Source organism: Leopardus geoffroyi, chromosome B3 (assembly GCF_018350155.1).
Source record: "Leopardus geoffroyi isolate Oge1 chromosome B3, O.geoffroyi_Oge1_pat1.0, whole genome shotgun sequence".
In the NCBI taxonomy this organism is placed as follows: Eukaryota; Metazoa; Chordata; class Mammalia; order Carnivora; family Felidae; genus Leopardus; species Leopardus geoffroyi.
Window position 1 is genome coordinate 2,970,920 of NC_059337.1, and position 13,288 is coordinate 2,984,207.

The 13,288-nt window shown below is 53.2% G+C and overlaps 1 protein-coding gene across 2 annotated transcripts in view; it reads right to left on the reverse strand.

Annotated features, from left to right (window-relative positions):
- Window positions 1-13,288, reverse strand: part of EFL1 (elongation factor like GTPase 1) — a 122,608-nt gene that overhangs the window by 79,978 nt on the left and 29,342 nt on the right. For both annotated transcript variants that reach the window (XM_045448577.1, XM_045448578.1), the window contains 6 exons: window positions 12,902-12,978; window positions 11,792-11,928; window positions 9,964-10,086; window positions 7,813-7,912; window positions 665-816; window positions 262-428 (listed from right to left, as the gene is read on the reverse strand). In XM_045448577.1, coding sequence (XP_045304533.1) covers window positions 262-428; window positions 665-816; window positions 7,813-7,912; window positions 9,964-10,086; window positions 11,792-11,928; window positions 12,902-12,978 — 756 coding nt within the window. The remainder of the gene's footprint in view (window positions 1-261; window positions 429-664; window positions 817-7,812; window positions 7,913-9,963; window positions 10,087-11,791; window positions 11,929-12,901; window positions 12,979-13,288) is intronic.

Genomic DNA, 13,288 nt, shown 5'->3' on the forward strand with positions numbered 1-13,288 from the left:
ATCTCCACCGATACGGAAACATTTAAGAACCGTGAAACAATATACTAACGTCCTGAGGGCGGGAGGGTGGCTCAGTCGGTTAAGTGCCTGAGTCTTGATTTCATCTCAGGTCACGATCTCACGGTTCGGGAGTTCGAGCCTCGCATGGGGCTCCTCACACTCCCTCTCTCTCTGCCCCTCCTGCTCACACACTCTCTCTCTCAAAATAAATAAACTTAAAACAAAAAACATTTACAGTGACATTTTATTTCTAATTCTTACCCTCCGCAAAAACTCAACGGGGCTGTATTTGGGTCCCAAGACAAACATTTTCTTTCCTCTTCGAGCCACACCACTGAACACTCGAGCAAAAGCAACGAAAGACTCGTGGTTGCTTCCTTCTTCGGGCTGAGGTTTAAGGGTCTTACCCTCCACCTGGTGCTCATCACCTGCCAGAAACGAGAGGACAATGAGTGCCACGAGTGCTTCCCCCAGTCCAGGAGATGCCTAAAAACACAGAGCAGACGGTGAATACAAGAGATCCGGCCCAGTTTCAGGAAAGAAGCACCAAGAATGACAGAACACTGATTAAAGCTACAGTTAAAGCCAAGCTCCAGAGTCAGGGGATGAGCGTCCTAAATTAAAACAACTATTTCGCACCAAACCTATTTACGGACAGCTGTACCTTTTGTCTCTTCTCCCTTTGGACTTGTTTCCGGGGCACCGCCGTCTTCCGGGGGCTCCACAGACGCCGGCCCCTGCGTCGCTGCGAGCTTCTCTGCATGCCTCTGTCTTGCACGCTCACGCCGCTGTGCGATTTCTTCTTGCGTGAGAGGTCTACAGGAGGTCACAGACAGGTTAACACCTGGCAACATCAGCACCTCTGGGTCCGCTCGCGCAGGGAAAGGGCAACGGTCAGCGGGGCTGGATAAGACGGTGACGGGTCCCAAGCCCCTTCCAGGCATGGACTCTGCAAGCTCTCCCCCCGCAGTAGCGATGTCTTCTCCTTCTCTACAATGCCGCGTGAGCTACTCTGAGCTTACGAACAGACACGCAAGAGTCCACGGCCCCACACACGGCCACACGCCACGGCACGGAGCCTGACCCTGATGCCCACCTTCTTCTATGAGGCAAACAACGAGGACAGGCCGGAAACGAGTCAGATACCAGGGCTCAGAACACCCCTGCTGAGAAGCAAGCATAAGGCCTTGGTAAAAAATGGAGGTGTGGGGGCACCTAGGTGGCTCAGTCGGTTGAGCTTCTGACTTTGGCTCAGGTCATGATCTCGCAGTTCATGAGTTCAAGCCCCACATCGGGTTCTATGCTATTGGTGCAGTGCCTGCTTTGAATTCTCTGTCTCCCTCTCTCTCTCTGCCCCTCCCCGACTCATGCACTCTCTCTCTCAAAAATAAATATTTTTTTAAAAAATTGAGGTTTTCGGGGCGCCTGGGTGGCGCAGTCGGTTAAGCGTCCGACTTCAGCCAGGTCACGATCTCGCGGTCCGGGAGTTCGAGCCCCGCGTCGGGCTCTGGGCTGATGGCTCAGAGCCTGGAGCCTGTTTCCGATTCTGTGTCTCCCTCTCTCTCTGCCCCTCCCCCATTCATGCTCTGTCTCTCTCTGTCCCAAAAATAAATAAACGTTGAAAAAAAAAAAATTAAAAAAAAAAAAAATTGAGGTTTTCCCCACAAATGCCTAAGAATATATGTTCACGAGTGTGGAGGTTCCTCAAAACTTTTAAAATAGACCTACCCTATGACCCAGCAATAGCACTGCTAGGAATTTACCCAAGGGATACAGGAGTGCTGATGCACAAGGGCACTTGTACCCCAATGTTTAGAGCAGCACTTTCAACAATAGCCAAATTATGGAAAGAGCCTAAATGTCCATCAACTGACGAATGGATAAAGATGCAGTTTACATATACAACGGAATACTACTTGGCAATGAGAAAGAATGAAATCCTGCCATTTGTAGCAACGTGGATGGAACTGGAGGGTATTCTGCTGAGTGAAGTAAGTCAGGCAGAGAAAGACTGATACCACATGTTTTCATTCATATGTAGATTTTGAGAAACTCAACAGAAGACCAGGGGGGAGGGGAGGGGGGGAAAAAAAGTTACAGAGAGGGAGGGAAGCAAACCCTAAGAGACCCCCAAGGACTGAGAACATACTAAGAGTAGACAGGGGGTGGGGGAGAGGGGAAAGTGGGTGATGGGCAGGGAGGAGGGCACTTGTTGGGATGAGCACTGGGTGCTGTATGGAAACCAATTTGACAATAAATTATATTTAATATATATAAAAAAAGAATATATGTTCACAAAGAACCTGGGTCCCAGAAGAAGGGTTTAAGGTCAGGCTGAATGCTGGAAATTCAGCTGGACTAAAAGGTCAAATTGTGATTATCAGCCGTTGCGTTAGACCCAAGTACCAGCACAGAAAAGGCGGTGTGTGGCTATCTGTCTGTTGGGGGTTAGTCTTGTCTGGGGGAAGGGGGACGAGCTGTTTTCCTAAAGAGTTACCCTCATGTCTATCAGGCCACAGAGAGGGTCTTAGAAAAGGGAGCGCTAAGTTGAATAAAAATGGGCACTGTCGGGGAGCTTCAGTTTGGAAGGCAGAAGCCAAGCAGGTGCACGGATTCCCAGAACGAGACTCCTCGCCTGCGTGTGGGCCTGTGCAGACCCGCCTGCACCCTCAGCCCCGGCACAAGGCAAGACCAACCGCCTCCCTGAGGCCGGTGGGACTACAGTGTCTTAGCCCCGGACTCTGGGACTGAGCGTCCAGACACTCCGGCCGGTGCTCTGGTCCTAACTGGACACTCCAGCTCTGGAAGCTGCCCACTCTGTGTGGTCCTGTCCCTCTGCGCCTCCCTCCTGCCGTTCCTCCCCATGATTTCTGCTTTTCTCCCTGACTGCTGACCTGACACCTGACAGGTGGTCTCATCCCCACGCTGCCATGCCACTCTCCCCTCCGCTCCCCTAAGCTCTGGAACCCGTTCAGATATCCGTTCTGAAAGTGCACCGTTCACGTGCATTCCACATGGCCACATACTCTCGGAGCTCCTATACCAGGGGCCTAAAACCTCTTCCTCCTTCTTACTTCATGTGAGCCAGCCTGGAAGGGGACCGCCTACATCCCCGCTGCGGGCCAGTCCGGGAGGGGACCGCTTACATCACTGACTGTCCAGTGCTGTGTAGAAAGATTCCCACCTGCTAGACAAGGTCTCCCACCAGGACTGGGCACTAGTCCTACCTCCCTTTGCACCTCCCCCTCAAAATGGATGAGTCTGGTTCTAGGAGCTGTCCCCTTGCAGTCAGACCCATGTCCCTGTGCGGCTGTGTCACAGGTCACAAAAACATGAGTGGCCGAGAGCGGCGTGATCGGGGGTCACGAGGCAGCCAGAACTGGTGCTGGAGGCTTGCTTCCCCCGCAAGAGACCAGCCTCTCTTTCCCGGGAGCTCCACGTGTGACAAGCCTGTTCAAGTGCAGGATGGACTCTCCTTCCTTACAACTTCTAGCCGCGGCTGCAGTCCTGTGCTCCGGAGCGACAGCCAACAAATCCGCTCCCCCTTTCCTTTCAGTGGCCTGCACTCGGGCCCCTCTCCCCCTGCTCCGCTGCAAGCCAAACCCTCCAGCTGTTTCTTCAGTCAGCCCCAGGATGACTTACTGTGTTTCTAGACTTTTGCTAAAACCTCTTACAAGAGTATCTGAGTTAAAAAAGAAATGCAAAATATAACATTATCGTTAGAACAGGGAGGAAGAAAATATGAGACACCTGTTTGCAGGTGAAGAGACACAGTCTGTTTCAATGGGCTTATCACCAGAATCTCGACGTCGTCTTAATCCCCCTACATGTACGATAGTACATATTTATTGCAACAACTAAATGAAACAGACACCATCATCTCGAGTTCACAGCTGATACGGCAGAGGCTCAGGAAATTTAACCTGACCCAAAGTCACACAGAAAATAGAGGGAGGAGCCGAAATTCAAATCCAGCTCGGACTCCAAACCCTGTGCTCGTTATCCCCAGGATGTCTCCCCTTCAGAAGGAATTAAAGAGGATAAAATCATCATCACATTAAGCAGATGATGCTGGCTTTAGGTCAAAAGAAACACCCATTCACGTAAGTTACATCCTCATTCTACCTCAATTCACGACACGGTCGGGGAGCATCAGCATTTATATTTATCAAGTTAGCGCCAAACGTATGGATGCTTGCTCCCATCTGCCCACGTATCCGCCCGTCCAGGGAACACCTGCTCCGTGCCCGGCACTGCCGTGGGCCGGGACCGGCGTGCAGGGAAACAGCAGACGGCCAGACAGAAATCAGCAAGGACTACACCCAGCACCCACTGCGTATCCAGCGTTTGTTGAGAACAAAGAGGAATTTATCCGCAAGAAAGCTGAGTTCTGCCAGCCAAGGAACAGCCGTGGGCGATGAGTTATTCAGGCTGTAGTTGACTAACTGTGGCTGACTCTTCCTGAAGGGACAACAGTTACTAACATGAGATGGAAGAGAGCGGAGGTGAGCATGTTGACCCGAAGGTTGGGCAGGTGAACTGGTGGGGGGGCGGGGAGGGGAAGAGGCAGGAACACAAATCCATCCACCCTCCAGATTCCAAGCAGAATGCTCCTGCTCTGGCCTCTGTGACCCTGGTCAAGAGGGGGCTGGGGTGTCCGAGAACAGGCTGGAAGGCCGCTGCAGCTGGGAGAGAGGCAGCTGAGAGGATGTGAAGCGACAAACCCAGAAGAGTGGCTTCTGGGGGCACCTGGGTGGCTCAGTCGGTTAAGCATCCGACTTCGGCTCAGGTCATGATCTCACAGTTCAAGCCCCACATCGGGCTCTGTGCTGACAGTTCAGAGCCTAGAACCTGTTTCAGATTCTGTGTCTCCCTCTCTCTCTGCCCCACCTGCGCTCATACTCTGTCTCTCTCAAAAAATGAGTAAACATTTTTTTTTTTTTAAAGAAAAGAGTGACTTCTGTTTGAAGACAGCATCTTGTTACAGAAAGAGCTGCTTCTCAAGAAAGAGGCAAACGCAACAGATGCAGACATTCAGGGGGAGAAGAACGGCATAAAAAATTCCCAGTCAAGTGTTCCTGAGCAAACATGTAGACCACGTACGTGTTAGTAAGAACTTGTGATAGACTACGGATGGGAACAGCAAAAACAAAGGCCCAGAATCTAAAAGGGAAAAGGGCAGGGAAGCTGGATGGCCGCCGGCTTAGATTTAGGAGTGAAGGGTGAAAAGCCACACTAGGCGGAACTTTCCAGAACACTCAGTGAGAAGCCGAGGACTGTGCCCAGCAACGCGCTCCTTCCCGCTCCCCACTCTGGCCTGGGCCTGCTCACCGGCTGCACAAAATGGTGGAAGAAACCACTTACTATGATGTTTTGGAGGTCAAACCCAACGCCACTGGGAAGAATTATAAGAAACTGGCCCTGAAGCACCACCCTGGTAAGAATGAGATGACGGACAGAAGCTTACACAGGTTTCTCAAACTTCGGCAGAGCAAAGTGCTCTCCGTTACAGAGAGAGACTTGCAGGACAAAGGAGAACAGCAACTAAGGAAGGTGGAGCTGGGGGCTTCGGTCTCCCAGGGACATCTTTCCGGGGGAGGAGGAAGGGCGCTGGCAGGAAGGAGAGGTAAAAACACGCATCCGCTCCCAGGTATCTCAGAAGAGTGACGTGACGGTATGAGAGAGCCAGCTCTGCCAAAGAACAAACGTGGGGCCAGCTGGACAGAAGGCGCGGAGGACCTGGAACGCAGGCAAGAACTCAGAAGAGGGAGCCCGGAGCGGCTCAGTACATGCGGGGCGCGTGGTGCAGTGCCGGGGCCGTGGGGCATGGATCCGCGCGAGACGGATGTGAAAGCGGCAACGGAAGGAAGACGGCTGGAGAGAAGATTCTAGAAGTTCTCACTGCAAAGGTTATGAGGACAGCCGGAGGGTAACATTCCGTGGCGAAGGGGACCAAGAACCAAGACTGGAGCCAGGAGACGTTACCATGGTTTTAGACCGCAAGGACCATGCAGTTTCTGCTCCGCGAGGACGCCTTCTCGTGTGGGGATGCGCAGCTGGCTGACACGCTGTGCGGCTCTCAAAGCCAGCGTCTGCTCGTGACAACTGGACCACCGTCCCGGCCTCTCACCCGGGCCGCCGTCAAGCACAGACACATCACATGCGTGACAAATGAAGTCATGCCAATTTACCGTAGTCCACGGGAAAAGGGTCACCTGATCACTGAATTTAAGGTCAACTGTCCTCAGAATGGCTTTTTCTCTCCTGACAAACTCTTTGCTGGAAGGAAGCAGACGAGGCTGCAGACACGCACCAGGCAGAGCCGGTGGCCTGTGACGCAAATCCCGAAGCGAGGCTGAGGGGCACCATCCTGGGGCGGCCCCTGCCTGACCTCCCACGGGGCCAGGGGACAGCACTCACTGCCGGGGTGCCGTGCAGACAGCACACGGAGGGGGGAGAGTCACAGCTCACTACTCGCCGCTGCTTTTGGCTCAATATTTGACTACAACAGCATTTTCAAAGTTAAACGAAGAACACACTCAAATGTAAGTGCTTGAGGGGCACCTGAGTGGCTCAGTCGGTTAAGGGTCCGACTTCGGCTCAGGTCATGATCTCTTGGTTCGTGTGCTTAAGCCCCATGTAGGGCTCTGTGCTGACAGCTTGGAGCCCGGAGCCTGCTTCGGATTCTGTCTCTGTTTCTCCCTCTCTGCCCCTCCCCTGCTCGCATGCTTTCTCTCTCTCTCACATATAATTAAACATGAAAACAAATTTTTTTTTTAAATGTAAGTGCTTGAAAAGAAAAGAAAGAAAAGCCACAGTGGATGAGTCAGGCCAGACTCCACCCAGGGAGTGAAAGGCTGTCGCCTTTAAAGCGGACACACCTGGACTCACACTGTTGTGGCCTCCTTCCAGCTCTGTGACCTTGAGCGTGGAACTCAGTCTTCTTGAGGCGCCTGGCTTCTCTTGCAGGTACAAGACAAACACTACCTTGTCCCACTGGAGAACTGCTGTCAGGTCCGCACGGCCCGTCAGCGGTGGGGCGCGAGTACTGTGAGAGCTCGGTGGGTGCAGTCAGTGAGGGGAGCGTCGTTATTTATAACACACAAGAACCAGACTTAAGATGCTCCCCGCTGTACTGGACGTTCTTAAGACGTCACGTTTATGGTCCTTCTCTCGGGTTACTGGAAAAATGCCCACAAAGAATGGCCAGAGGAGATGCGGGTACTACAGAAGAGGGGCTCCAGGCACCCACGTCAAGTTTTCGTTCCGGACCCCGACGTCACACGATGGAGCCCGGGGCAGGGGAGCCGGCCGGGAGGCGCCAGTAATCCCCCCAAGAACGGACCAGGATCTGAACTACAGGGGGAGGGAGCGGGGCCGGGAAGGAGGGGAATGCACATGAAAAACCCGGATGCTGCAGAACAGATTCTCCAAGGCTCGGGGACCGCGCGAAATCATCCATCTCCGGAGGCGCCCACGCCCCACCTCCACGCAGATCAGCAGAGATGCTCACGCGCTTCTAAATCTCCACTGAGGTCGCCAGCCAGGCTTGGAGAACTTGCCGGATGCTCCCTGAAAATTACCCGTGGCTACGACTGTTACTATATTCCCCTTCAGACTTCACATCAATGCACACCAACTGTCCCGGAGCTGATTTCACCTCGCAGGGTGCACACCGTATGTTTCCACAGGGGAGGCTCACCAGCAGTCCGGGGCCGGGGAGGAAAAGCAGGGGCGTGCTCCGCCCACACCCCCTCTGTGCCACCCTGGGAACGTGACCACCCCCCCCCGCCCCGCCACCCCCATCCTTACCTGGGCTTGTTCTGCGGCAAAGCCTTGGCATCAACAGCAAACATTTTGGAAACAAAGATGATAACGGGAGCAGTGTCTTCACTCCCACATTTCAGGAAAGCTACACAAACAGGGAGCGAAAATGTCACTCTTTTTCCCGTCAACCCTACACGGAGCTGAAGCCAGCAAAGCACCCCCCCACCCGCCCCACACCATAAGCCTCACAAATTCTTCCCTAGACCCAGTGAGCAAGGGGGAACACTGAGGAATGTTCCCACGTGTCAAAAGTCAACAAGGCAGCTCATTAATAAAATACACACAGCTTACACAAGTTAGAAAACGGAAGGGACTATCTTATCATGGCAGTAACAAAACCCTTAGAAATACTCAGTAGTATAACGATGTTAATTTTCCCTAAATCTATACAACCTAACACAATTTCCTATCAACGTATTGACACCTTTCTTTACCTCTTAGAGGCATAAAACCACTAATTTTTTTAATGCTTATATTTATTTTGAGAGCGGGTGCATGAGTGGGGGAGGGGGTGCACAAGCGGGAGGGAGGGAGGGGGAGAGGGAGAGAGACAGAGACAGAGAGAGAGAACACCAAGTAGGCTCCACACTGTCAGCACAGAACCCAATGTGGGGTCAAACCCACAAACCGTGAGATCATGACCTGAGCCATGATCAAGTAACATCCGGGATACTTAACTGAGTCACCCGGGTGCCCTGATTAATTAAAAAAAAAAAAAAAAGAAAGAAAGAAAATCACCCCACACCAAAATAATGTGCACGTCAGTGAAAGAAGCCGACAGTAAACTTCAAGCAAGAACAAAGCCACAGGAAGTCAGAAGTGAACACACACCAGGCGTGTCGCCTAGGGCACCAGGGCACAGCTGGGAGGAGCAGGGTGGCGGGTCTGGCCCCCCGCCGCACCAGGATCGCCCAGGCCGCACCGGGACAACACCGAAGGGAACCCAAGGCAGAAGCAGGGACCCCGGGCGAAAAGCTGTCCTCTCAAGCAGGTGAGAGATCACCGGGCGGCCCAGGGAGGCAGACACAGAAATGCCGAATGCCCCGCTCTGGACGGACTGCAGAGCAAGGCCACGCAGGGTGCGGAATCACACAGAGCCCGGCTGACGGCCACGTGTGGGAGTGGGCGGGCGAATGAAGGGACCTCGTGGGGCGGAACTCGGGGAGGCAGGCTTCGGGCGGCGGGAGGAAGCCCCGCGTGGGAGGTGTGGGGGGGGGAGCGCCTGGGGCAGGCAAGAGGGGGGGGGGCGGTGGGGTGCCGCGATGGGTGCCGCGATGGGAGCGGAGGGGGGGGGGGGGGGCGGGCAGACGCGCACTGCAGCCACACAGGTGGGTGGCAACGGTGAGTGTGCTGTCGCGGACAGCCCTGAGGTGGAGGAGGTCGCCAGGGCACCGGATGCAGGGAGGGAACGGATGGGGTCTGAAGTCTGAGCCTTGCTTGGGGCGTCCCACCCCGGAAAAGTCAGGGCGAGGAGCCGGGAGAGACGTGAAGGATGGGCGGCCAGGGAGACAGGGAGAAAAGCACAAGCCGGGGGAAGCCCGAAGTCACGAGAAGACGGTGTCTCCTGGGGGGAGGAGTGATCTACGCCGTCAGACACTCGTGACAGATCCGGTCAGAGGATTTAACGAGGACACTCAAGAGGGGCCCCGAGAACAGCAGCGGAGTGGTTCTGGGCTGGAGGCTGCACAGCTAATCGGAGGGAAAGTGGAGGCCACGAGTCCTTGCAGCTGCCTGTCATGGAGCCTGACGGAGCCTGGGACGGGCGGGTCCCCTCTTGTGGGGACCAAAGAGAGGCCCGGCCCTGGAACCCCTTCCACGGCCCCCGGGGACCCAGCCATGGTGGCCGCAGAGCAGCTCAAGGACACACCGTTGCTCGTCCAGGGACCGGGAGACAGGGTCACCAGGAGATCAGGAGACGAGACCGGGGCAGAAGGGAGGCGTCTCAGAGCCTCCGCTCTCCCAGCCCAGAGAGGACCAAACGGCCGTGGCAAAACTCCGACTTCGGCACGAAAAGAAAACTGGCAACAGGGCCTTTTGTGGAACTGCCCGTGGAATCGGCCACCGGGCTAACTGGTCTAGAGCAGCCTGGGCTTGGGACGCTCAACCAAGCCCCTGCCGCGTCCACCGTCGGCTCACCTGCTTTCAGGGCCTGGGTTTCTGGGGGAAGAGAGTCAAACGTCTGTGATCCCGTGCACATCAGCTTCTCCACCCGCTCGGCCGTAATGTCCAGGGGGCTAGGAAGTTTCTGACACACCATCGCTGAAGTTGGAGGTTAAGGACTCACAGTCGTGTACAAGTGCCCTCCACCCAGGCACAGACTCACAGCACACGCCGACTCCTGAGGTAGCGGTGGACAGCCACACACAAAACGCCCGAGCTGTCAAACATCGCGCGTCACGTCTCAAAATACAGACACCAGTTCAGGGAGTTCGTGGACTCTCTCAAGCCCGGGGAGGATTCTTTTGTTTTTTTTAATTTTTTTTTAATGTATATTTTTGAGAGAAAGAGAGATAGAGAGCACCAGTGGGGGGGGGGGGGGGGCAGAGAGAGATTGGGAGACACAGAATCCAAAGCAGGTTCCAGGCTCTGAGCTGTCAGCACAGGGCCCGATGCGGGGCTCGAACCCACGAACTGCGAGATCGTGACCTGAGCCGAAGTTGGGCGCTTAACCGGCTGAGCCACCAGGCGCCCCGTCCCAGAAAGGACTCTGAAGACAGACATCCTAATACACTGACAGCCCACGGAACAAGTGAGGAGAGCTCAGTAGCTTGTCCTAAAATTTTTTCACGTGGTTTCAGTCTCTACAAACTTTTATGAAACAACATCAGCCACCGGCTATGACACGAGAAAGTCCCCTCCCTGAGCCAGTGTCACTGCAGGTGTGGGTCCATCCCAGCTCCGGGCTGAGGTGCCACTGCTGGCCCACGCCCGGGACACTGTACCACAGCCCACCAGGGGCTGCTTGGGACACGCAGATCAATGAAAAGAAGACAGTTCACCTATAAAATTACTTTAGTTGGGACACCTGGGTGGCTCAGTCAGTTTAAGCCTCTGACTTCGGCTCAGGTCGTGATCTCACGGTTCATGGGTTCAAACCCCGCGTCAGGCTCTGTGCTGACAGCTCGGAGCCTGGAGCCTCTTTGGATTCTGTGTCTCCCTCTCTCTCTGCCCCTCCCCCACTCATGCTCTGTCTCTCTCTCTCTCTCAAAAATAAATGAATGTAAAAAAATTGTTTTAATTACTCAAATGTATCTCAAATCAAGTCTTCCTCGAATCAGTAATATAACCAGGAATACCAATATGCTAAGAAAATATAGCACTAAAATGAAACACTCATCTACACTATCTAGTTACACATAAATGTCAGTAAAATAAAATTTTTTGTTGTCACAGTCTACTAAACAAAAAGACACATCTTCCTGAAAGAACGTTCATTTGAATTGGTATTAGTAAGAATAAAAATTAGCATCAGAATATTCATTTTTAAAAGCATTAAATACAGTTTCGTGGTGGAATACGAAATAACCACAGAAGACTTACTTTGATTTTTTTTAATGTTTATTTATTTCCAAAGGAGAGAGAGAGCGTGAGTGGAGGAGGGGCAGAGAGAGAGAGAGAGAGAGAGAGAGAGAGAGCGCAAGCCTGAGTGTGGAAGGGGCAGAGAGAGAGAGAGACACACACACACACACACACACACACACACACACACACACAATCCAAAGCAGGCTCCAGGCTCTGAGCTGTCAGCAGAGAGCCCGACGCGCGGCTCAAACTCACAAACTGCGAGATCACGACCTGAGCCGAAGTCGGACGCTCAACCGACTGAGCCACCCAGGCGCCCCACAGAAGACTTACTCTGGATTGAAATGTGTTACTTCCAAAGGATTTCCTGTTTGCCAGTCACATGTTTTTCCTGTTTTGTCAAAACTATCACTTCATTAAAAACCATCAGGACAAAGGATACCAAGCACAGCATGGGAAATGGGCAGCCACTGGCTGCAAATGGCATTGATCTGAACTTTAGGATCAGAATGTCGTGCCTCCCGGGCTCCAATCTTCAATCCTAAAGAAGTCACGATCCTATCAATTTTTTCTTTGTCCCTGTAGGAAACATACAAACAGGGAGGTCACAGAGAGACACCCAGGAGCACAGAGGAAAAGGAATGCCACATTCTGACACACTTCCTCCAGACACACTCCTTCCACAAGAACGAGACACACTTCCGGGGCGCCTGGGTGGCTCAGTCGGTTGAGCGTCCGACTTCGGCTCAGGTCATGATCTCACAATTTGTGAGTTCGAGCCCCGCATCGGGCTCTGTGCGGACAGCTCGGAGCCTGGAGCCTGTTTTGGATTCTGTGTCTCCCTCTCTCTCTGCTCCTCCCCGGCTCATGCTCTGTCTCTCTCAAAAATAAACATTAAAAAAAAATTTTTTTTTAAATAAAAAAAAGAACTAGACACGCTTCCTCCCAACGTACTCCTCCTACAAGAGACTAGACACACCCGGAAGGGGCTCCAGCCACAGCGGAGGACGGCTCAATCTCTACTCCGTTCCTTCTAATGACCCCTTCTTCAGAGCCCCTTGGAGCACCAGCCCAATCCCCCTAGCGAGCTATGGTGATCGGAGAGGCAGTTTTATGTACGAGTGCTGGAAGTCACAGTTCCAACTCCAGATAACTCTGAATGGAAATGTACTAAAGCAAACCTTCTTTCTACTTGTATCAGGCAAGTCGGTTCCCAAGTTCCCTGTGAATGATCCTAGATGTCAAACGCCCTTTCCACTACAAATACGATTTCATCTCAAACTGGGTTTATACAAACAAAGGTCCAGTGTTTCCCTCCACCCATCTCGTCCATATCCTCGTCTCAGCCCTCCAGAAGCACAGACTGCTCCTCAGTCCCTCCCACCACCTTTACCTGCACCACATGTCCTTCCACCTCGGACCCCGGGACCAGCCCATCTGTGAAGGGTCCGTTCCCTTGCTCCGTCCAGCCCACCTCTGTGGAGAGACACCCATCACGCTGGAAGGGAGGCAAATCACAGCGCCCAAAGACCCAGCACTACAGCAGCCTTACCTTTTCAAGACCGCATCATACAAACTCCATATATTCTCCAGGATCAACTGTACAAATAAAGGTTTCTTTCCTTTCGCCTGAAAAAACGAACACACGTACTTAAGTTTCCCAATATTCAACAGGCAGCCTACATATTCATTCTCGACGTGTTGTATTAACATGTCTCGTTTCTACTAGAAGATGTTTACCTAGCAGTAAAGTGGCAGAAAGCAGTTATAAATATGCACTAAACAGCCAATAATCTGCAGTCAGTAACAACCACTGTTCTCTTCCTCTGGGAACCAGAGACTCGACAAACGACGAGACCGGCTGGGGGTCAAGTCGCTGGGACCGCCGCCCCCCCCCACTGCCATCAGGGGGCACACGATGCCCACACCGGGAGCTGAA